General features: G+C 42.9%; 2 protein-coding genes across 2 annotated transcripts; both read left to right on the top strand.

Annotated features, from left to right (window-relative positions):
• Positions 1–3,261: 3,261 nt before the first annotated feature.
• Positions 3,262–10,918, top strand: LOC137913603 (metal cation symporter ZIP14-like). Its single transcript, XM_068757246.1, has 8 exons — positions 3,262–3,606; positions 3,861–4,044; positions 7,039–7,208; positions 8,013–8,135; positions 9,546–9,716; positions 10,007–10,241; positions 10,411–10,595; positions 10,766–10,918. Exons 1-8 carry the CDS (start codon positions 3,286–3,288, stop codon positions 10,916–10,918), a joined length of 1,542 nt encoding a protein of 513 aa, XP_068613347.1. The 5' UTR covers positions 3,262–3,285.
• Positions 10,919–14,683: 3,765 nt separating this feature from the next.
• LOC137913595 (activating signal cointegrator 1 complex subunit 2-like) lies at positions 14,684–22,307 on the top strand. Its single transcript, XM_068757238.1, has 19 exons — positions 14,684–14,772; positions 15,224–15,318; positions 15,407–15,565; positions 15,683–15,856; positions 16,003–16,132; positions 16,228–16,295; positions 16,566–16,676; positions 16,800–16,912; positions 17,006–17,080; positions 17,171–17,275; positions 17,364–17,432; positions 17,519–17,593; positions 18,161–18,374; positions 19,040–19,236; positions 19,724–19,843; positions 20,043–20,267; positions 20,358–20,448; positions 20,781–20,872; positions 21,666–22,307. Exons 2-19 carry the CDS (start codon positions 15,235–15,237, stop codon positions 21,835–21,837), a joined length of 2,274 nt encoding a protein of 757 aa, XP_068613339.1. The 5' UTR covers positions 14,684–14,772; positions 15,224–15,234; the 3' UTR covers positions 21,838–22,307.
• The last annotated feature ends 1,509 nt before the right edge of the window (positions 22,308–23,816 follow it).

Raw genomic sequence — 23,816 nt, 5'->3', positions numbered from 1 at the left:
GCTTTTGAGGGTATTGTTTGAAAAGTTAAATCAAACTTATAAGATACCCTTAACCCTGGCCTTCAAAAAAATGAAGGCCAGGGTTTCTGCTTTGCTCAGAACATTGTAAATATAAAGCGCTGTAACAATAACAAGCATCGGTTTACCTCTGCATAAGCAATAATCTCTTCATGTCATTGAAGGTGGAGACCTGCCATACGCGTATCTGTGTACATACCGGCACGTCAAGTATGAGGATGACACCACGATGACATGACGTTTGGCAGCCGAGTTAAATGAATGAAGCGCAACAACAACAACCTCAGCCATGGTCGTTTTCCCCGGTTGGGTTGGGCTCTTGTTTTTCAGGTTTAGGTTGAGGCGAACGAGTTTGGTCGCATGCATTAGCAGTGAACCGCCATTGTGTGACGTATGTAACACAAAAAACTAGTCTGCATTAGCGTTCTGTGCTCATTCTGTGGTTAAATGTCACGACATGAGCCTGTGATCGCTGTGGTGTTTTAAAGACTCCAGAAAACGAATCCATGATGATGAATATATTTATTAGATAGAATGTTAGCGCAGTACAAGTACAGTACTGCTCCATAAGAAGTATAAATCTCACACCGAATGCATTCTGTGATTCGGAGTGTCCAGAATGGATTTTTGCTGCTAATCCTGTGATTGTTCTGGTTAAATGTCGAGACATGGGTATCAATTCTGATTTCAAACACAATGACTTGCAGCAAGATAAAACCTGGGTGTTGTGGTAACGTGTTAAACGATTGTGGTTCTCTGGTCAGACTGAAGATTGGTGCAATCACCAGGATCGCTGTGGCCACTGTGTCTCCGTCTTTGTAACCGTTCTTAGATGGGTACCACAATTATTTAAATGTTCAGACCTGTCCTAGATATCAAACTGATGAAAGGATATTTAATTCCGACTCAAATTAATTCACTTTATAAAGTGATTATCACTCAGTGCATCAGAAATGTGTGTGTGTGTATATATATATATATACAATACTACTTGTTCCTTTTTGAAGTGTTGTATTTTGTAATGATCTTCAAGTAAAATGAGCGTTTACTTCCAGCCCTCTGTCGTAATGAAAAATTAATGTGGAAAAGGCTCGAGGGATCACTTTACCTCTGTCCTGTTTTTAAGGAGCGGCACGGCCGCTTCTGAACCTGCGCGTGTTGCAAAAGCTGTGAAACTAGAAAACGCTTCAGTCAGGTCGATGTGACGGCGTCTCGACACCAGCTATGCTCCCTTTCCCGTTTCACCTCTATTTAATCTCTATTTAATTGCTGACCCTTCCCAGCGTTCCCAGTATGTTGTAGAATTATGTACTGCAACTGGATTTCAAGTGACGGAGGAGGATTTTGGAGAGATGGTACACTTCATCTGGGAGAGGTGCGCTTATCAAAGGGGGACGGCCTTCTTTTTGTCTCCTCAGCACAGAGACGGAGGGGGACAAAGTTGGTGACTGAACCCAAATTGAAAGAAGGAAGACGGACCTTTCGAAAGCTGTTTTTAATCACAGCTCGTTTGATGGTGCTTTGAGTTTCAAGCAGATGTTCCGTTCTACATTCACCTCGTTTCGCGTGTCTGCTCTGCATGGGCGCCTTTCCCCTTTTTTTAAACCCTTCTTTATGATTTAAACATTAAATTTCCTCTGTTGGCTAACTCAACCGCCTTTTTCTTTCCATGAAATAAACAATGAATATGTTTGAATGGGTGGGAGAGGTAAATCCAGAAAATACAGGCTTGCATTCCAGATGAATTCTACTCCGTTCTGTCTTCGCCGCTTGTTGCTTTCTTCTTCACCGTTGAGTCTTAACCTTTGCAGCACTCTTGCGGAACCTGCTGCTCTCTTCAGGTACTTCTTCTCCTCTTCTCTCTACCAGCTCCTCCCTCCTAACCTGCATCACTTTAGCTTGCTCAGAGCCGTGCGGAGCTGACAGACCCACCCGGGGGCTTTTACTCACCAGCTGTCATTAGAGGCTTTGTAGGAAGCAGGTGAGTGTTTCGTAACAAATGAATGGGTCGGCTTATTCAGCCGAGCTCTGCGGGGGTGCTGGAATGAAGCAGCGGTTTGTGTAGGCCGGGAAAGGAAGGATCCACTTAGAGTCGACTCACTCACTCGTAGTTCAAATGAATAGTAATAGCAGTAGCGGTTAACCAGTGTTGATATGATGAGTTTTATTTTGGTTGTCAGATAAAGACAAAAGAATACAACTTAAACAAAAGTAAATATACATTACAACCAAAAAAGGAATAGGCAGAAGCAATGCTTATTGTAGCCTATCCTATAATTTAATAATGTTTGTCTGAGCTCGCTTCAGTTGGGAAAATTATTCCTAAATGATACAATTTGTGTAACAATTATAGTTATTGTAGCACGAGCGGCTTTTTTTTTTTTTTTTTGTGGCATCATTTTTCTTCTTGGGCATAAATGTTGTGTTCCTGCACTCTTTCTAGGTGTATTTTGAGAAATGGGTTTTAAAGATGATTTTGAAATGCTGGACTTTTTTTTATTGAAATTAAACGTGGAGTCTTTCTGTAAATAAATGGCGTTTATGTGTTATTGTGCAAGAGCTCCAGACACACACTGCTGGCAGCGGTAAAAAAAACAAACCCACAGGTTGTCACAGCGGAGAAAACATTGTGATAAAACAAACCAACACGCAGTGGAATTTAAAGCCTAACAATGACGCACTGATAGATCTGTCAGATCGACTGTACCACAGAGAGGCATTTATGGTGACGCTGAAAAGAGGACAACAATTGTACAGCGCGCTTTATCTTGTTCTGTCTCTCGGTTCGAATGTCTGAATGTGCACAGCTTCATTTAATCCAGTTTAAAGTCCACTTTAGTTATGTCTCGATTCTGATCCCAGGTCTGTTCCTTGCGGCGTGCTCGTGTGGATCAGATCCACAGCTGCAGCAACGCTCTGTCTGTTCGTGTTCAGTCATACTGCTGACTCAGCAGAGCCCTTGAAACCCGACTTCCTTTGTCATTCTCAGTCAATATCTAATGATTCGATTTTTCTTTATATATATACTGGGAAAGAATGAAATTATTAGTCAATAAAAGTTATCTGTCATATTTGAAGAGCCAGTTTTGGAGACAGTCATGTGGTTTTTACGCTGTTTATTTTTCAATCGCTTTCATCTGTTTTCTCATTATCTGTGATTTCAGTTCTGATTGAATTCATTTTTCTCATGAAAAGAAAACAACACATTGTTTTGTTCTTGTCTCCCGCTGCCCCGCAGGTCATCGTCCTCCAGCCAGTGAAGAAGCCATGCTTGCCTGGTCCCAACATGGCCGTGCCCCGATGACAGCCGCCCTCCTCCGGTCCCAGCTAATGTTCTTTCTGGCTGTCGCTGGGCTCATCTTCCCGGTAAGCCGAGTGACTGGCCAGGAGAAGACTGAGACGCAGTCCCCGGCCCAGGTTCTTCAAAAGCTGCTGTCCCGTCATGGAGATAACGGCACCATCACGGTGCCGCAGCTTCGAGAGCTGCTGGTGCTCCTCAGCCTCGGTCAGGGCGACGGCCATGGCGACAGCAGCAATGTGGCAGAGACGCCTGCGACCGCCGCACTGCCCAAGTCCAACAGCTCCACGGTGAGAACACTTTGAGCACCACGCCGGTCGATTGTTTCAGAAATACTCTATTCCCAATTCTTCCGTTTACAGATTTGCAAAGATTTGCTCAAATCCCTCCATTCTCCCTTTTTACCTGCTTGTCTTTGCCTTAGTTGACCCTTTTTGGCGTGAAACGCACTCAGACGTGAGCCTGATGATGCGGCTGATTCCGTTGTTCGAGTAAAGTGGCAGCCTCTCTTGCCTGACTGACTGAGGGTTGTGCTCATTTCCAGTGCTTGCCTGCAGACACGCTGGCTATTTACAGCATCAGCGAGCAGTCTGTGCTGGATGGACAGGGCCTGCAGAAAGTTTGTCCCACCATGCTGCAGCAGTTGGATGCTGGCACCTGCAGGGAGCAAAATAACAAGGAGCTGATTGAAGATGCCGCCCCGCCCCAGAGGCCCTCAGACACTGAAGGTGTGTGCAGATTTGTTACTGATGGATTGATTTGTCATTAGTACTATGTTGTTTTGCATTTCCTAAATTGTTACTTTCCACAAGTACTTTACAATAAAGATGTTTAATAGTAGTTTCTAGTACAGGTAGTCTTTGATTTACGACCGCACTGGAAAGCGAGCGAATATTGAGGGCTGCTGGCCGTTTCTGTCGGTCTTTTTGCAGCTGCTTTACCTGTTTTTAATGATTTGGCTCCCTCCAGAGTGATCGCGTCGTCATTCCTGTGAAGGACTAATTTCATTTACATGATAAACAGTACACACAGATATATATGTCTCTAATACAGAAAGGTTGAATGTATGCTACACAGACATGGCTGGTCATGTAACTTCCACCAATTAAATCTGAGCTTGAAATGTCTCCTGAAATGAGACGAAAGCGAATAAAGCATGCTCAGTGAGCCAAGGCCTGCACTACATTTCTGTTTGGCTAAAAAGCCTCCACATTCCGTAGACACCACAAGTACGCAGAGACGAGAAAGGAAATCATTGAATCTGCAAACGGCCCTTCTTTCCTGTGCCGTGGACCCGCTGTGCTGACTCGGCAGACGGTTCACGCCCGGCTGCATGTCCTTGACAAACCTTTTGGCATTTCCCTGCATTCTAAACTTCTCAGCATGTGGAGTACAGAGCAGGCCGAGTTCTTGCTGACTGGAAGCTAAATATGAAAATATATTATATATATATATAACGTAGTAAAGTGATTTTCTGCCCTGAGATCTGCATCAGAACTGAAACAGAAATTCTGTTAACAGTAATTCAGGAGAGGTTTTCGCTGAAATAACAACTTGTATTATGAAGTACCCATCATTGTCTTTATTTTTAAAACTAATCTCTTTGCGCTGTGACTCTGTGCTGAGTCAGCTCAAACATGTATTTTCTTACTTTTAACCCAATTGAATAAGTAAAGGGGCGAGGAGAAATAGTTTAGTTTGCTGGAGCTCTGGCGCCCTCTCTGTCTCCAGTGAAACCTTAGTTTCCCCTCATTGCTCCTCCCCGGGAGTTTATTTTGGCTCAAGAGCTGTGCTTCTTTCCCGAAGTCATGGCGATTATCTGATAGCGGGGCGCCTCGGATGGCACGTCTGTACCACGATATATCCTGACTAGATAATGAGAACATTATCTAAATGTCACACTTTTAGACACGGCACCTTTCTCTCAGAGACCAAATTATTTGTTCAGGTATATTTTCTTAACTTGTTATGTTGAGGTCAAACCCAACAGAGGTCTGACGGCTTTGGAAGCTTGTTGGAAGAATTATTGCACAAAATCGACCTTTTCCTTCAGGCTGGTAGGTTTCAAACGGCTTTAGTTTGACTTCTCATGAGGAACAGAGTTACCGGTTGCAAAAATGACTTCAGGCAAATTTCCATGTTTGATACTTACTTTGAGAGCCCCAGAAAATCTGAACATTTAAGCTGTCTTTTCCAGATGCTACAGCAAAAAACAACAACTTGGAACTCGTGCATGATGCTTATTTCCTTTCTACAGGTATCGGCTCAGGCGTTTTGATGTCTAACCTTAAAAATAAGGTGTTGTGTTCATTGAAAACTGTCGAAGCGCAACCAATAAAAAAAGAATTCTCCATAAGCGTGCATAGAGTTTATGTACCGAAGGTCATGTATGTTTGTGTAGATTGTGTGTTTCTTATCATGTTTTTAACACGTATGTATTAATCTGCTGCTTGATATAAAATCTCACCTGCTTGCTTCCAGAATCCTCTCGGTTGTGTTTTTGATTGAACTGTAACTGCATGTTGAATCATTTGCTGACATTTGACGAAACCTGCTAGAGGTGACGTGATGTGAGGACCAGTAGCTTCGTGTTTGTTCCGTTTGCCTCACAATCCGCGCATGTTTTTGTGTTAATGTTACGCTTTCTTCTTCCTTCCAATTTTCTCATTACTCAAACCTCCAGTTTGGGGCTTTTCCTTCCTGAGCGTTACAGTGATCAATGTCTTCGCCCTCACTGGAGCAATAGTTGTCCCTGTAATGAAGACGCGCTACGTGACGTTCGTCTTCACCTTTTTCGTCGCTCTTGCCGTTGGCACGCTGTACACGACTGCCATCATGCAGCTCCTGCCAGAGGTTTGCTATCCAGCCACCATCTATGCATCTCTTTCACAGTCCATGAGCATTTCATTTTCTTTGAACTAACACAAATGCCAAAGACTCTGTGTTTCACTGCAGTACCGGATGTCTTTTTCTTTTGCATGCGCATCCCTGTCTGCCCTTGGGTCATTTCTACCTCTTCCCCTTCCTGCCTTTGTTACCTGAGCCTCTAATGACCACTGTGGATTGTGCTTTGTTTGTGCTTTGCCCTGACTGCATCACCGATCATCCGATCAATGCTCAACTGTGTCTGTGCCTTCTCCAGCGCGGAGATCGAGAACAGCCATGAGGTCTCTTTTCTACCACCTCAGGATGTACAAGAGTCTCACTGTTTGGGAATCCTTCCTTTCCTTTGCGTGGGACGATCCTGGAGCAACGGAGCAGTTCTGTCTCTATTTAATACCCCCCCCCCCGCCCCCTGTCCTGCAGCAACAATCATTGTGAGCTTTGAGGCATTCACAGGGGTACAGACGCGCCTAAGTGTATGAAGACAAAGTGTGTGTGTGTGTGTGTGTGTGTGTGTGTGTGTGTGAGAGAGAGAAAGAGAAATGCAAAGATAACACATCATCTGCAAAAGGAATTTAAAGGTTGTTCTACTTCTATTTACCTGCTTCAATGAACAAATGTTCCTGTTATCTTTTGAAAGACTTGTGGCATCATTGAAATCTCTCTTGTCAGGTTGATTCTGTTTCTTCCTTTCCTTTCAGGAGTTCTCATTGTTTTTTGTTTTTTTTTGTTCCTTACTCTGGTGATTAATTGGATGAAAACCCTTCTCAACTAATTTCCCCTGTCTCGCTTTCTCACTTTGCCCCCCCTCCCTCACTTTGCACCTCTCCAATCATCAGTGTGGGGTTATGGGATCCTGTGTGTGACCCTGATCTCTCTGTGTTCGCTGGTGGGGGCGTGCGTGGTGCCCTTCATGAAGAAAACCTTTTACAAGCGACTGCTGCTCTACTTCATAGCCCTGGCCATTGGCACGCTGTACTCCAATGCCCTGTTTCAGCTCATCCCAGAGGTAGTGTTGATACCGACTCACGTAGCTGCAGAGAAGTGAAGTGATATGTCATGTAAAAAAAAAAAAAAAAGAGCACGCAATCTAACTTTTCTGTTTATCGCAGTAAGTATGATGATTTATTGTGCATGCTTTTAAGCCGGAGCGTGATATGATCTAATAAGCTGCTGCATTACCCAGCCACCATCGGCATGATATTAACTGGGCTATTTTTGAGATGGATAAAATATTCTAGCTCAGCTAGAACATCTTCACAAGGTGCACAAATAGAAAAACCGTATTGGAAATATACAGTACAGGGCTGGAAACATTAGCATAGATAAAATAACCATGAACTAAAAACCTGAAAATAAGTGATCAGAATTGTTCATGGACTTGAAGAGCCAGTATGTAAGATTTGAAGTAAAAGATTCTATTCATGTGTCTTTTCTGTAGCAGATAATAACTCAATAACAAGAGCTGTTATCTTCCAAATCCAACCGCGCTTTACTTCAACTAAACGCTTACATTTTTGCTATTGATGAATGTTGCGATGAAAAAGAATGTCTTTTGTTTCATAAGAATAAATCCTAATTCTGGGAGGACGACTCCATTTCCAGCCGTAACCTGAAATGAAAGTTGTGTGTTTGGCCCTTCTGGCCATCCACTCGTTACCAGAAAGGAAACGCGCAGCAGCTAGTTGACCAGCCACTAGTGCACGAGTCCAAACCCTCACTGAACGAACAACACCTTTCCTTTCAGTAATGCTGTAACATCTGGTGTCACTCTTCATGAAGAGTTAATGTAACGTTCTCTCACGTGTGCTAGGCTTTTGGTTTTGACCCCATGGTGCATTCCTACGTGTCCAAATCGGTTGTGGTGTTTGGAGGCTTTTACCTCTTCTTCTTCACTGAGAAGGTCCTCCGAGTGCTTCTCAAACAGAAGCAAGGGGTAAGTGTGTCACCAGCTTCATAAATGCCGTTTATGTGTTATTGTGCAAGAGCTCCAGACACTTTTGGAAACATTCCTCCACACTGCTGCCAGCGGTAAAAAAAAAAACAGACCCACAGGTTGTCACAGCGGAGAAAACATTGTGATAAATCAAACCAACACGCAGTGGAATTTAAAGCCTAACAATGACGCAATGATAGATCTGTCAGATCAGAGGCATTTATGGTGACGCTGAAAAGAGGACAACAATTGTACAGCGCGCTTTATCTTGTTCTGTCTCTCGGTTCGAATGTCTGAATGTGCACAGCTTCATTTAATCCAGTTTAAAGTCCACTTTAGTTATATCTCGATTCTGATCCCAGGAAGCCCTTTTATATTATTCCCTCCATCATTGCTCTGAAGTATCAGGAAGGCTTTCTCCAGATGACCTTCCCTGTCACCCAACATGGATAGAACCCACCAAGACGACTGTGATTTGCATGAAGAAGCAGAAACGCGCTGTAGGCTGTGCTGTTTTTTTTACTGCTGCTGACAGTTTGAGTCCGAGTCATTGATGCTGCTAACGGTGCCGCCTCCAGCACTTTGTAATTCACGTAATGCACAAAACTTGCCACTCAGGCTTATGCTTTAGTTAGCATACTGATATATGTGCTTCTAACGCGTCCCGCAGGGTGGCATTAGTCCTTGAAATGGCGTTTGACAACGTCAACTGTCATGTTTACATTTATCTTTCGATATTTGTTTTTGGCTCTCGTGCCCATGGTCTGTCAACGAAGATCAACGTGCCATTCTCCCCCGGAGCACTTCTGGCCACTTCCTTATGAAGGAATTCGCATTTCACTCACGAAAGGACACAAGAAAATGAAGGGCTCCATTTCTGGGAAAGATTTAGTGGTGACTAACGTGGTGACGAGTGTCCTGTTTGACCTTTGGCTGACTTGGTAGTGCATGTAACCGTTTACGTTTTCTACAGTGGCATTATGACATGTTGGTAAAGGTACAGCGCTGTGTCAAGTTGTCGTAAGTTGAATTCTAAGGTTGTGTTTATTGAAAGTGATGAGGTAAGGTGACTTTATTGGTACCCGAAGGTAGATCTGGTTTCGCCCCATATCGCAAATATTGAGATAGCTTTACACTGCTCAAACAGGATCAGGACATGTGGAGGGTGATTGTGGGACAGTTGCGCTCTCATTTGGCGGATGTTGCTCAAATTAAAATAACACGCTGTGTTATTAGGGAATTGTCCAGACGAAGCAAGGCTGCAGGAAGCCTAAATGGGACAAAAGCAGCACAGGACATCCTGAGGGAAATGCTACAGTTAGATTAGTCAGATTCAGCCCGTTTGTCCCTCTCTCTTTTTGTGTATTCTATCGATCATGATGTCTGTTTGTCTGTCTGTATGCCTCTCAGGGCCACGGCCACAGTCACTTCCCCAATGCAGATCATTACTCTCCACCTCACGGGGAAGTGGAGGAGGGAGAGAGGGAGAAGCTGCAGCAGAACGGAGATGCCAGCCTGGCTCTGGGCAAGGTGGATGCAGGCGAAGGCGAGCTGATGCTCAGCCCTGCACAGACGCCTCAGGTGAGGGCGGATGCAGAGGATACGGGACAGGAAGACTTTATTTTTATTTTTTATTTTTTTTGTATTCATTTTTGACTGGATTCAAAAAAATGTATTTTCCTAGGAAATAAATTTTCATTGTTAAAATTAAAAAGTGTATTATAGCTATAAAAATATACATTACAATAAATTATATTACAATGTGACATTGTCAATATCTGTCTCATTGCTGGTATTTGACTTGACGATGATCTTCATGCGGTGTTTGCCTACTTCTGCTCTCTCTACACGTATCCGCCTGTAATTGCCAGGACTCCCAGAGCCCAGAGAGTGTGACGGGCTCTGGTGCCATTGGCCGTGGCTGCTCCTGGCTGAAGGGGACAACTTACTCTGACATCGGCACCCTGGCCTGGATGATCACACTGAGTGATGGCCTGCACAACTTTATCGACGGCTTGGCCATCGGCGCTTCCTTCACCGTCTCCACCTTCCAGGGCATGAGCACCTCGGTGGCCATCCTGTGTGAGGAGTTTCCCCATGAGCTGGGTGAGTTGGGAGGAGATTTGAGCCGGCGGATGGCTCTCACCGGCATTTTGGTCCAAATCTCGCCCAAAAGCAATCTTGTCGTTTCCAATGATGAGAATTGTTCTTCTGTTTTGACTGATTGTGGACAAATCCAAGATGCGTTTTCTCTTCTTCCCCTTGAAATAAACAGGAGACTTTGTGATCCTGCTGAATGCTGGGATGAGCATACAGCAGGCCATGTTCTTTAACTTCCTGTCGGCCTGTTGCTGCTACCTGGGCATGGGCTTCGGCATCCTGGCTGGCAACAACTTCTCTCCCACCTGGATTTTTGCCCTGGCGGGAGGAATGTTCCTCTACATCTCTCTGGCAGACATGGTCAGTGTGTGGCTAAGATGATTTATGGGTGGTGGATGATGTGTTCATAAAATGGCTTCACCAGCAGATCTCCACTCTGGGGAAAAGGTGGTTTGTATTTGAAGAAACCACAGAAGTTGTTCTCTTCATCAGGTGAAAGGACTTTTATCTTTCTGTTTCGTGCTCCTCAGTTTCCAGAGATGAACGAGATAAGCCGCGAGGAAGAGAATGCCGGCGGGAGCTCCTTCCTCATCACCTTTGCCATCCAGAACGCCGGCCTGTTGACGGGCTTCTCCATCATGCTCCTCCTTACCATCTACTCTGGGCAAATAAAGATAGGCTAACACTGGGCTCCTCTGAACCAACATCAAACTCTGACCAGTGCAAAATGGACCTGCTGGCTTCTACTGGTGTAAACTTTATCGCTTAATCCTTTTCCTATCGTCAGTTGTCAAGGCTCTAGAGCTTTGGGAGTTTGGCTGCTGGGCGGCAAATACAAACACCAGAGAAAATTATTTTAGTAACTATTAAAGTGCAGTTCCAAGATGCAGTAGATACCCGGGGGTGGGCAGGGGGTGACAACCATCTTTTTTATTCATCTTTTCTAGACAGCTGCTCTTTGTATCAGTCCAAAAATAGAAATTATACGAGTGTTCATCGTACAGATCCGAGTTCCGACGAGTGTACAGCTCATCGTGTGTACAGAACATTGAGTGGATATGGAAGCGCAACCCAACCAGTCTACTGATCAGCCAATGTGGATTCTGGTCCTATTTCTTCTCTATCCTTCCCTCAGTGAATGTTGCTGAAGTTCAACTATTGACATTTGGTTTGTAACAAATGTGTGCGTTGGCAATTGTCTATGTGAACAGACCTTCAGCGGGACCTGGATGAGGCACATTCAGGAAACAGAATCTGTACTTTTGGCATCCTTGAGACTGAATCCTTCCAAAATTTCAACCCCTTTTTTTTTTCCACTCAATGCTAAAAACAAATCAGAACTCGAATGGAATTTTAAGTATCGGCATCAAACTGACGTCCGGCTGGACTTTCTGTTTGTTTGTCTGTTGGTGTTTTATTTATTATATCATGATAAAAATGAATAACATCAGCTTTTTGAAGACCAAATATTGGCTCACCATTAAGAATTGTGAAGGGCTACACAGTGGCGTTTGCAAGGGCAAGGAACACACTCTTAATATTCATCTCTGTATTGAGTCTGCGTCCTCGGCGTGCAGTTAGGAATTTCTAACGAGGTCAGGATCAGATGTGTAGTTTGATATAAGCGTCTTTAACCAGATCAGTAGTTTAACGCGTGCGTTCTTTTACAGAGAATTAATAGTTTGATCATAAAACTGTAAGATAAATTTTATCTATATATGTGTACTGTGTATATATACACATATAAATACATTCTAGATCTTTGAATCTCAGGAGTTGTGATGATGCGTTTGTTACATGCGTTTTCCTGCTGCCTGTCTTTTGGGGTTTTTTTCTCTGGGTTTTTCTCATGTTAGACAAAATAGTTGGAATTTTGATTAAACCTTTTGATGTCAGCATTTATAAATGAAGAAACAAATCAATTGATTAATCATCTGTGATTATTTTCTGTAGTCTTAGAAATGTTTTTGCTGCATCCAGTGAAATGAGCTTAGAATGTGTTGCAGTATTTTACATAAGGTCATTTACTGTCTCAGCGTGATGGCATCCCAGTACACAAAAGCAAGCCCATCAAGAAATGTTCCCAGTTTGTTGTGACATCACAAACCAGAAGCGGGGATTATGTCCATGACTGGTGTTCACATACTTTTTTGCAATGTATGTATTTGTCCTGTGCGGACAACCGGTGAAAAACATTACATTATTAATCTGTAGCATTGGTTTTCAGCTACTAGTTGTTTCTCATAATGTAATTTAATGAATTCTAGTTGAACACACTGTAACCTTAACTTTAAGGATTAAATAACTTATACACCAAACAAAATGGCAACATTTTAGTTTTTGCTACAAACATGTTACTGGTCAATGGAGCTCTGTTGATCTGTTTTTACTAACATCTTATACTGACTTTTCTTCATAATATGTTATGCAGTCGCCAATAAATAAGTGATACACTATCGAAAGCTAAATATATTTTTGTCTATACAACAGAGACACAAACGTGATGAGCTGTGTAATTATTTGGACATGCTATAAATGTGTTTATTTCTACACGGAGATGGAAAGCCATTTAAATGGTACCATGTGGTACAGTACTACAGCTGCTTGAAATGTGTGCTGATTATTATTGTTTGAGCAATCAAATATTTATTTAAGAAAAAGGATAAAAAGTGTTCAATTTAGCTTTACATCACCAGCCATGAGCTCGTTTTTGTTGTTTGAAGTTTAAAGTTGAATAAATGGAACAGCTGTTGGAGTCATTAACTCATTGCTTTATGCCAGAGCATATATTCACACATTTCTGCCCACTTAATGCAAGCATTTTGTTAAGGTACAGCACAAGCCTGTAACTTCAAAAGCGAATGGTTACATCGGTTACACGGTTAGAGATTTATACATTGTACAGCCGACTGAGAGGAACGGGTTCTCTGGGGAGTTTTTGGATGAAGTTTAACACCTTTAATGTATCATTTTGAACTCTAATGTAACTTATGTAATTATTGTTAATTCCTTATTGCCATGTTATGGGACTCCTTTCCTTTTTTAATAAACATCTTTTTCCAATAAATTCTCCTGTCCTGTCATTCTACGATGTCGTGTTTGCTTTGCCAATTTATTCAACTGCAAAAAAAAAGTATAACTTCAACATTCAACTTTGAGTCACTTTAATGAACCAGGTATAGTGTTAACTACATCTAAAATGTAAATGTGCTGCTTAGTAGAGTCTTCTTCTTTGAGTACAAATGATGGGGGCTCTTTAGAGTTTTAGCAGAAATCAAAAAAATACATAAACTATAATGTCTTTGAACAACTGTAAAATTCAAAAGTTTAAAAGGGCACTTTTAGCGCAGGACAGACCATGCTCATTGCGAAGAGGGCTGAAGGCCATGGATGTCAGATAAAAGTCGTGTGACTTATTTGTTTGACCAAGGACGTTTCTTTGCTCAGATGATTCAGTTAAAAAAATTGTTTAACTGGTCGGTCGACTCATTTAACCCCTCTATTAGGCTAAAGACTGTCTCTATCTGTTGGTTTATTGGTATTGGGTGGTGCAGTCGGTCACGCTGTTGCCTCACAGCAGGAGGTTTGCAGGATCAAATCCAACTTTGGACCTTTCTTTGAAGAGTGTGCATATTCTCCGGGTTCTCCGGCTGTCCATTGTCAAAAACATGCAAATTAGGTGACAGACTCCAGCACGACCCGCGACCTGGTTATGGATAAGCAGTTAAGAAAATAGATCATAAATTATTGGTAAAATCAGGATCCGATCTGGTTGAAATTTGGTGATTATATAAAGCTCCCCACCCTACACGATTGTGTCAAATTTCATGAACATCGATCAATAATCAACCGAGATATTGAGGAACCAATTTTGAAGCTCCATTGACTGCAATGTTACAGAAAATGTCAAAATCCTGGATCTATTGTGGATCATCACCAAAATGTATTCAACTAATAACTATATTATCTTACTAACAGACAAACAAACCAAAGCTGGAAAAAACCTAACCTAACCTAATGGATGAATAATAATAAATAAATAATAAATAATTAATGTAATCATCAAATTATGACGCGGTGCTATTCACAGGGAGAATCCTGCCTCATCTCGAGGCCTGAGGTGAGTACTTTAGATGTTGATGTTTGTTGATTTATTTGTGTTTAAGTATTTAGTAGGCCGGTCACTCCTTGGAAGGCTTTTAGGTTTTCTCCTTTTACAGATAATGGATTGTTGGATTTGAATTATTGTTTCACATAGGGCTTTGTAGGATATGTGTCATAAAGACAAGAAATCTCCTTCGTTTGAAACTTTTAGCGGATTTATTCCATCACCGTGTGACAGTAAATCACCAGCCGCCACAAGAGGGCGATACAAACAGTCATATGTACGAGTTTGCTGACGCGCGCGTCATGCCAAATTTACGTCACTTCCTGGCAAAGCCAATGACGTGTGGTCGAAGTACGCTTGGAAACTGAAATGATGAAAAACTGTGACAATTCTGATGTGATGGCTTAAAAAAAAAAAGCTCCATTAGCGGTGAGTGTAATTTAGTTATTGTGCATTAGCATAAAGCCGCTAGCTCGTTAGCTTATCTCCGCCGCTATTCACCGGCGAGCTGTCAGGCCGGTCGAACTTGTGAAATTGCGGATAACTGTTAGCTAGCAAGTCATCTGAGGCCTTTTTTTTTTATTGTGGTCTGAGCTAAAGTAATAGATTAACGCGTAACTGCGGCGCTGAAACGTTCCACACAAACTAGCATACATTAATAGCTTCCAATAAATGTAGTAGAATGTAGAATCCATTGTTTGCATTGTATATCACAGGAAAGCTAAAGACACAATAACCTGCTCAGCCTTTTATGTGTGTTGCTGCTAATGTTGAATTACATGCCCTTTGAAAACCTACAAGTTCACAGGATAACGATTATAGAAGAGTAAAACGTCATTTCTCTTAATCTAACGTGAACATTTGGTGCATGGAACTCCAGAGTGAGAAGCAATGGCCTGCGCCCAAGTGCCATTGGATGAGCAACAGGTGACCGAGGCTGACCCCCAAGGAAAAGAGCGCACGCTGCCTGCGCTGGTGAGCCGTGGCCTTCGGTTTGATGCGGATCCGTACGCGACCAGACGCTTCACCAGAAACAAACCCTGTGCTCTCTGTTGAACTTCAGCACCCAGCCAGGAAGGAGGAACGCTATTTTGTGCCTTACAAGCCCCCACCCGAATACGGCTCTCCCGCTGAGGCGGAGGAGTTCTTAGAACATGCCAGGTTCATCACAGAGGACCTGGAGTGGCTGCTTTCGCTACCGCATGACAGGTTCTGGTGCCAGGTGGGGAACCGTTGAGATGAAAGCACATCTCATTAACCACGAAGATACGCCGTAGTTCAAATGTTCATTGATGGACGCTCTCCCTTCACCGCTGGCTTGGTCTGTTTTCTCCATCAGGTGGTGTTTGATGAGTCTCTCCACAGATGCCTTGATTCATACCTGCATCACGCTCCCCGCAGCCTTGACCTTGCCGCCCTGTCCTCCTCTCCTGCGGTGGCTGACGTCCAGCGCTCCATCCATAGGGCAGTCTTCTTGACCTTCCTAAGGATGGCCACACACAAAGAATCCAAGGTAGGAGCAGCACCCATATGTGAACTCAAGACGGAGCAAAGTTTTCTACCCATCCGTCCAAATACCGGTTACATTTTGATATTTTCCCTGAGTAGTGAGTACCTTGTCATACATGTAATCTGTTACTTTGTGCTCCTCTTTAACAGGAGAGCTTCATCACCCCGACTGTATTTGGAGAAATCATCTACGACAACTTCCTGTTTGACATTCCCAAAATTCTGGATCTGTGTGTGCTCTTTGGAAAGGGCAACAGCCAGCTGCTGCACAAGATGATCGGTGAACCGCGTGTTAACCGTTCGCCTTAGTCGTTGCGAAGCATATCTTTTTTTTTTTTTATTGGCGTGTAATATCTTTATCGATGCCTTTTTCAGAGAACATCTTTACAAAGCAACCGTCATACTACAGCGACCTGGTTGAGACGGTTCCCACCGTGCTGCAGGTAAGATGCGGAGCACAGATGTTCAAGTATTTTTATTATCTGTATGGCAAGTATAAGTAATAAATAATAATGGTATAGAATTGTAATAATAATTGTAATAATAATTGTAATAATAATGGTCCTGAATGTTTGTGTTTAGTTGGGTTTCAGAGAGAATTCATGACACAACAGACGCACAAATAACACACTAATTGTAAATGTGCTCTCTGCGAGATTACAGACGAATTCTTTATATATATTTTTTATCTTTATCTTTATATTCTTTATCAGGTGTTTGACACCATCCTGCATAAGTGTGGCCTCCGCTGCGAAGGGGCCACCGCCGCCGAGCCGATGAAGCTGAGCGCAAACAACACCACAGCCATGACCATGGACGAGCGGGTCAGACGGACGCACATCTGCTCATTAGCTGGCTTTTAAATCACAATGAATTTACTGTCGATGAAAATTGGACTGTAACGTTCCAGGAATGCTTCGTTGAATGTATTTCCTTCTATGTCACAGGAGCTCGTAGATCTCATTCTGTATCTCTGTGACTCAACCACCACCATTCATGCTTTCCTGGATATCTTCCCGACTGCCTGCTCCAGCTTTCATGACCACAGTTTCCTCAGCAGGTAGACGGCTGGCCTAGACTGGTATCGCCTGCGCTTACGTAGCGCTGCGCATTCTCAGAAACGTCGTGATCACTTTGTTCCCCCTCCTTTTAGACTCACCTCATTTTATGAAACCGCTGTGCCTGATCTTGAGAAGGCGTTGAGGAAGAGACACTTTGATGATAAAAGGTAAATCAGTGCCGCACTTTATAAAAAGGCCAATAAAATAAATAAAACGTGAAAACCAAATGCTGAAAAGCTCCCCAACCCGTTCTTTAGTCTTCAGCAGGACTTGTGGAAGAGGTTGTCCCACTCCTGTCGCAAGATGGTGGAGACGACTCACCTGCTGCTGCATCACAGATGTTTGCAGCCAATTCTGGAGGGGTGAGATGTCCCGTCTCTCAGCATGCGTTGGCGAGATGAGCATTACATTTAAGTGTTTTAATTCTGTTTGACATTTGTTATCTTGCAGGGGGGAAAACACGCAAACATATGCAGAGGAGCTCCTTCAACTTTTCACGTCTTTCTTACCTGAAAAACGGTAACTATTTATGCCTTCTAGGCGCTTTGTTCCTTTAAATACAAGAACTTCAAATACAATGCGTGTTCTTTTTTTTGTTTGCGCAGGTTCTTGTCGGACTACGATGAGCAGTTCCCTATTGCAGATGACGTCAGCCTCCTGCAGCAGGCCCTCCCCGTCATGTATCCGTATCACCTTTAACTGATCAAGCGGGCTCTGTCGTATAACATCCCGCGTCCTGTCCTACATATAAATAATCCATCGCAAATCATGAAAAATGTGGACAATAACTGTCGGCCTGTATTTTACAAGTACAAAAATGAGACTTCTTTAAAGATACGAGGATGTGTCGATTTGCACGTATAAATGAACGTCGTGATTTAAAGTCAGAGGGAACTTCCTTATATGGTATTACTAACAAACTGAAAGCATGTTTTCATAGCTAAAGACCAAAACGATTGATAAGCTTCACTTTTTTAAAAGTTCTTCTTCTGTGTGTTGTTTTTTTGCACTCTTGTCATTGCATTCATTCAGTATTTGTAAAGTTCGTAGGACATAAAAGATATTTCATTGCTAGAGCTCTAGAATTATCTTAAGATGTGTAAGACACCCAATCAATAATCAGATATTAGTTCCGGCCTTGGACAGGCAGCTGACGTGAAGAGACATCCAAGATGGAGGGAGATCTCAAAGCCAGGCCTCGGTGATGCGTTCAGGGATTCCACTCCTTGACTGCCTGCTTCTGTCAGTGATGAGACGCGAACGTCCTACCTGCTCCAGGGGGTGGCCAGCGCCTGGGACGGCGTTGGGCGGCGGAAGCCACAGAACCACATTCAGCACAAAGTGGGTGCCGCTGCTGCTTTCACAGCTGGCGTTAAGGTTCAGGAGGAGCAAGAGACAGAAGGGGGCGATGACCTGAGGGGAGCAGCAGCCATCTTGGATCTTCCCCAAAAAGAAAACAATGTGAGTTCTAATATTATTGTAAGATGTACGATCATGATCTTTTAATCACCACCAGTTGCACGGATAGTTTCAGGAGCCATGTCCTTGTTTTACTGGAGAATTATCATGAAGATATTTTACTATTATACTTTCCTGTAGCACATGAAATCTTCTGCAGCTGAACAAAGAGGCTCAAACGGGAAATGTTTGGATTTCTGTCATAAGTAGTGACTGATTGTTCCACATCTATTACTATGTTAACGGGAAAGGAGTGAGGCAGCAAACGGCTTTTGTTGTGTCACCTATCAGAGATCAGAGAACGTCACGTCAGCTGGTTACAACGGAATTAAATTCAACATAAAACGGGCAACTTAAAATGCAAAAGAGGCGAGTTTAAAACTAATCTAATGATGGATAAACAAAACGAAATAAAGTTGTAAACCCAAACGCCAAGCACACAACTCAGGATAAGATTTAGAAATGTATATATATGTTTAAAAAGTTGTGTGTTTATGCTGCTGTAAGTTTTAGTTGCTGGGAAACAGAATGTAGCAAATAAACTGAGTCTTCTCGGATCACTTTCAGCACTCTCTCACGAAGTGAAGTTTGATTGTGTAGCAAAGAAGACGATACAACTCTTAGGAAAAAGCGGGGACCAGGCTGAGGGCGTCCCGTTGTCATCTTAGGGTGCGGTGTGCTCGGTGAGCGGGGCTGCGCTGGAATCTCTGCTGTCGTGCATCAAGGACCTGCTGCCTGATTTAGGCGAAGGCTTCCTGCTGGCCTGCCTGCAGGAGTACGACTACAACGCTGAGCTGGTCATCAACAACATCCTCGAGGATCGTTTGGCCCCCAGCCTGAACAAACTAGACCGAGCTCTGCCAAGGTAACTCACATACAGGATGGCGGCTTTCACACGATGACAATGTTTTCTACCATATTTCTGAAATTCTCTTTCACTGGTTTGGTGCATAAAGATTCTGTCTGATGACCTGTAGACATTCTTCAAAGATGTGTAACAATCTTTCAGATTCATTTAATATTCTGCTCAGGATTTATTCTATTTCAATATGTTTCAATGTTCTTAAGCTGCGAACGATGATTATTCATCCATCTACACAACCAGAGATTACTCAAATATGTTTTCATGTAGACAGAAATTTTAACAAAGTAATTTTAAATTAATATTAAAAAGGAGAAAAGCAGAGCATACTGTCATTTTAGAAAGTTAATGCTTTAGAATTTCTGATTGATAAATAATTGATCAAAAGATTGTATAAATCCTAAACTCATCAAAGCATTTTGAAGCAAATGGAGCTGAATAAAAAGAGAATATGCTGGATGTAATGTCTATTCCTCTTGTGTCCCTTCAGGCCAGTGAAAGAGGAGCTTCCAGATGTGATGAACTCCAGATCCAACGTGTTTGATGATGACGAGTTTGACATCTTTCGCAGGGACCAGGTGGACATGTCCCGCGTCTGGAAGGGCAGGAGGTGAGAACGTAAACTCACTGACCAATCGGATGTTTTAAAGTCCAGCACTCCTTTTAATTAATAGAATATTTACAGTGGAAATAAAAACAAGCGGATGTCAAAAGTGATTGATGCCAGCGGAGAATCAAGCCGAGGAAGGTGCCGATTTGATTATTTATCCGAGGGAAAATCTAATTTTGGTACTTTCTTACTCGTACAGGAAAGGAGAGAATGTTCGAGAGATGCTGAACGACAAGAAGCACATAGCGGAGCAGAAAGCTCGTTACCAGGCCTACGAGACGGTGGTGGACGAGGTCGTCGTTGAACCTGGCGAGAGCGCAGCCACCTACGGCGTGGACGACTACGACGACGAGTACGACGACACCTACGACGTGAACCAAGTGGGCGCCAATGACCTGGATGGAGACAGTTTGTTGAACAGAAGGTGACTCGCACACACTTGGAAGCAGGACCTGAAAGGCAACTTTTAATGGGCCAGTGAATGATTATAATATCAGTTTTTGTTTCTCTGCAGACCTTTCACCATCCCACAAGTACTGAGACAAACATACAAAGCACAGGATGATGAAAAGGAAGAAGATGAAGAGGAGGAAGAGACTTTACCGGTACTGAAAACGCCTCAGACAGGAAGTGATATATTTTATACAGATGTTGACAGGACCTTTAGTGTGAGCCTTGATCTGTGAAGCTAACGTTAAACTTTTGTTTTAATAATCAGAAATTATTACAAATTCTATTCCCACTTGTGTTTCTTGGTATTTTGTGATCTAGATGGATTACGATGGTGTCTTCTGACTGTTACAAGGGAACCACTGTTCTTCCTAATAATCTTTAGTGCAGCATTTGTCTGTCAAACATTACCCGATTCCTCAAATGAAATGTGTTCCTCTTGTGACTTTCCAACTATGTACTGACACTTTAATCCATTTAATTTCAGATCAACGTGAACAGGGACCAGTTTGTGCAGGATCCAGCTGTGCTGAGGGAGCGGGCTGAAGCTCGGAGAGCTGCCATACAACAAAGGAAAGGGTAAAGGATCCGTTTAGAACTTACCCTAAAGCTCTTCAATGAAAATAAAATACTGTGACGTTCCTTTTCTTTCCCTTTACTATCTCCTTAAATAATGTTTCCTCATCTGAATGAGTACGAGTTATATGATTTCCATATTTGATTTATATGTGATTTGGTCTGAGACACCTTAATATAAAGCCCAGATAATAACATCTGGATCTGTCTAAACTGTGTACGGAGACACTTTATGCAGTAATTGTACTTTTACACTTACATAAACATATATGTAATAGTTACTCCTTTGGAAGGCTTAGTGTTCTTGATACATCCTTCTGTTTGAGGCTTGTACATATTGTCGATGTACTCGTACTGGCGTGCCAGATCACTGACGCCGACACCACACGGTCACGTTGATCGATAATTCCATCCTTCATCTCCATCGTCATCGTGCGTCTTTTCTTCTCACTCCCATCGTCACCACTCGCTTTCTTTGGATGCATCGCGTATAAGGAATACTCAGATACACCCAAAATCACGTAAATAATGGGAACGCAACACGGGAGACGCGCAGGGGACGAGTAAGGAGGGTGGGGAATACCTGAACGGAACGTGTGACGCGCGCTCGCAGCGCTCGGACATTTAGCGCCAGCATCTGGAAGTTGCTCGTGTCTCGGAACACTCGTATGTCGACGTGTCGCTGTATACAGTACGTTTGCTGTTTCTAAAATTAACTTGTGACAAAGCACAGGCCGACGTTCACCTGGTGGTCCCTTCCGCTCCTCCGTTGACGTCCCTTCGTCCTGTCTTTCAGTTTTCGACCGGAGAATCCCGGCAACGTGGTGGGAAAGCCCAAAGGCCAAGGAAAAACCAAAGACACAATTCTGGACCGGCGCAAAAAGGAGGCCAACAAGAGCCACGTGTCAAACCACAACCGCCGCACAATGGCCGACCGCAAGAGGAACAAAGGCATGATCCCCTCCTGACCTGTAGGGTGGTGCCATGCTAGTGAAGTGAACGGGACTGATAGGAGGGAGGGGTGACAGGGATCAGTGAAGAGAAAGAAGACGGGGGCCAGCTGTCTGTCCCCGTAATCATCCCGTACTTCTAACGTCATTCCGATAGTCGTCGGACATTGCCAAGCGTCTTGCCAAAACGTTTGAGACTCTGTTGAACATCCGTTTAGGTTTATGAGCACGGGAGACATTCATCTCTTTACCCAAAGGGTTTTGTTTTGTGTCGCCATAAAAACCAAAAATCAGAGACTGAGGACAAGAATAAGACTTTTATTTTTGCCAAGTAACAAATAAGTGTATAAAGATCCAGAGTTAAGGATCTTTGACATCATCGTAAGGAGGCAACACAGGAATACAATAAAGTGACAGTCAGAATTCTGGTGAGACTGAGCTTCCCTCTATTGCTGGAAGAATAAATGCTGACCTGGTGATCAAGTGTGGATGTCAGTGGAAGACTGTCCTTTATGAGAATCTAGTGTGCAGACTGCTGGCACGGTGCGTTCAAGTGCATGCATTCAACGTCATCCAGCAGGTTCATACCAGTTTTCCGATCTTCAGAAGTTTAGAGAAATAAAGCAAGTTTGACCTTTTAATAACTATGTTTGGAGGCAAGTGTTGGACGGAGAGGCCTTTCGGTCCTTCGGTTCGGTTTCCACGCACATTATTCTATTTAAAGGCAAAAGATCTATCGGAGCATTTTGGAACAAAAAGCACACGTAACCACTTTAGACAGTAAACAAAAGACATTAAATAAATGAGTTTGACATCCTTTGAGTTTTCAATCATTACTGAAATAAAGTCTGATTAGACCAACTTTTATTTTCATATTATAAAATGGAGATCTTTTGAAGTACGACTGCGACTTATCGGACGTAAAACTTTCAATACAATTATTTTCAGCAATGCTGCGACGATTATTTTCACCCACCTTTGGTGATAAAACTGCAACAGCTGACAGAAAATGCCCTCATTGCACATTGCAGTATTTAATTTTTTGTTGTTACATATAGATCATTAAAGAAATAGTTTACAGTATCGAAAAATAAATAAATTTGCTTCTGTTCTAGTTGGATTAATCTTGGTTAGGAAAATTCAGAGGCCACGAGAGACCCCAGGAAGTTGTCTGTCCCTGCTGGGAAATAAACCGGCACCATACCCAGTTCCAACTGCTACTGGTTCTGCTTCCGATGCCCATTTATTGATGCTTTTGCATTGATAAGGACCCAAACCCGCCATAATAGTAGTGCAGGAACATGGGGAAAGTGAGTTTTTCATAATATGGGACCTTTAAGTATCATTTTTAAGCTTTTTCAGGAAATATTTTCAGTTTTTTTTTTAACAGTTTTCAATGTTGCTCTAACGCAAAGTGCAAACTCCAATTCCACAGCTGCTACCGAATACTGCAGCAAATTCTGGATCACAACTACAAAACGTCTACAACAAATCGATGACAGAAGCATGACATTTGACAGTGGATGAAATCGGTCACATTTACATTCTCCTAATCCAATAAGAGAATTACTGACATCATTTGGGCCTACATGCTACTATAAAGTTACGGCCGTGACTTTCTGCTCTGGGTAGGAGTGTTTGCCAGAAACCCGGCTACCCTAGCTGTTGCCCCCCTCCCCCACCACGACAGAGCAGAAGGAGTGAAAAGTCACATTGAGCAGACATATTATTAGTTACATCTTCACTACTGCATCTCACACACACAATAATATTAATGTACAATAACATCGTCCCAGGAAGAAATACTGTTCACACGCAAGACAGCACCATCACTGTACAGGTAAAAATCCAACACAGCCCAGACAGCCGGCTAGCTACTGAGGCAAGTTTATCTTTGCCCCACAATCCTTTGCTGGAAGGTGGAAGCATGAGGTCAGTAAAAATGACTAATAATGTCATTGAGAAAGAGATGAAACGTGAACAGACCCGCTGCCATG

The sequence above is a fragment of the Brachionichthys hirsutus genome, unplaced genomic scaffold (assembly GCF_040956055.1).
Source record: "Brachionichthys hirsutus isolate HB-005 unplaced genomic scaffold, CSIRO-AGI_Bhir_v1 contig_723, whole genome shotgun sequence".
In the NCBI taxonomy this organism is placed as follows: domain Eukaryota; kingdom Metazoa; phylum Chordata; class Actinopteri; order Lophiiformes; family Brachionichthyidae; genus Brachionichthys; species Brachionichthys hirsutus.
This window is presented reverse-complemented; position numbering and strand designations above follow the sequence as displayed.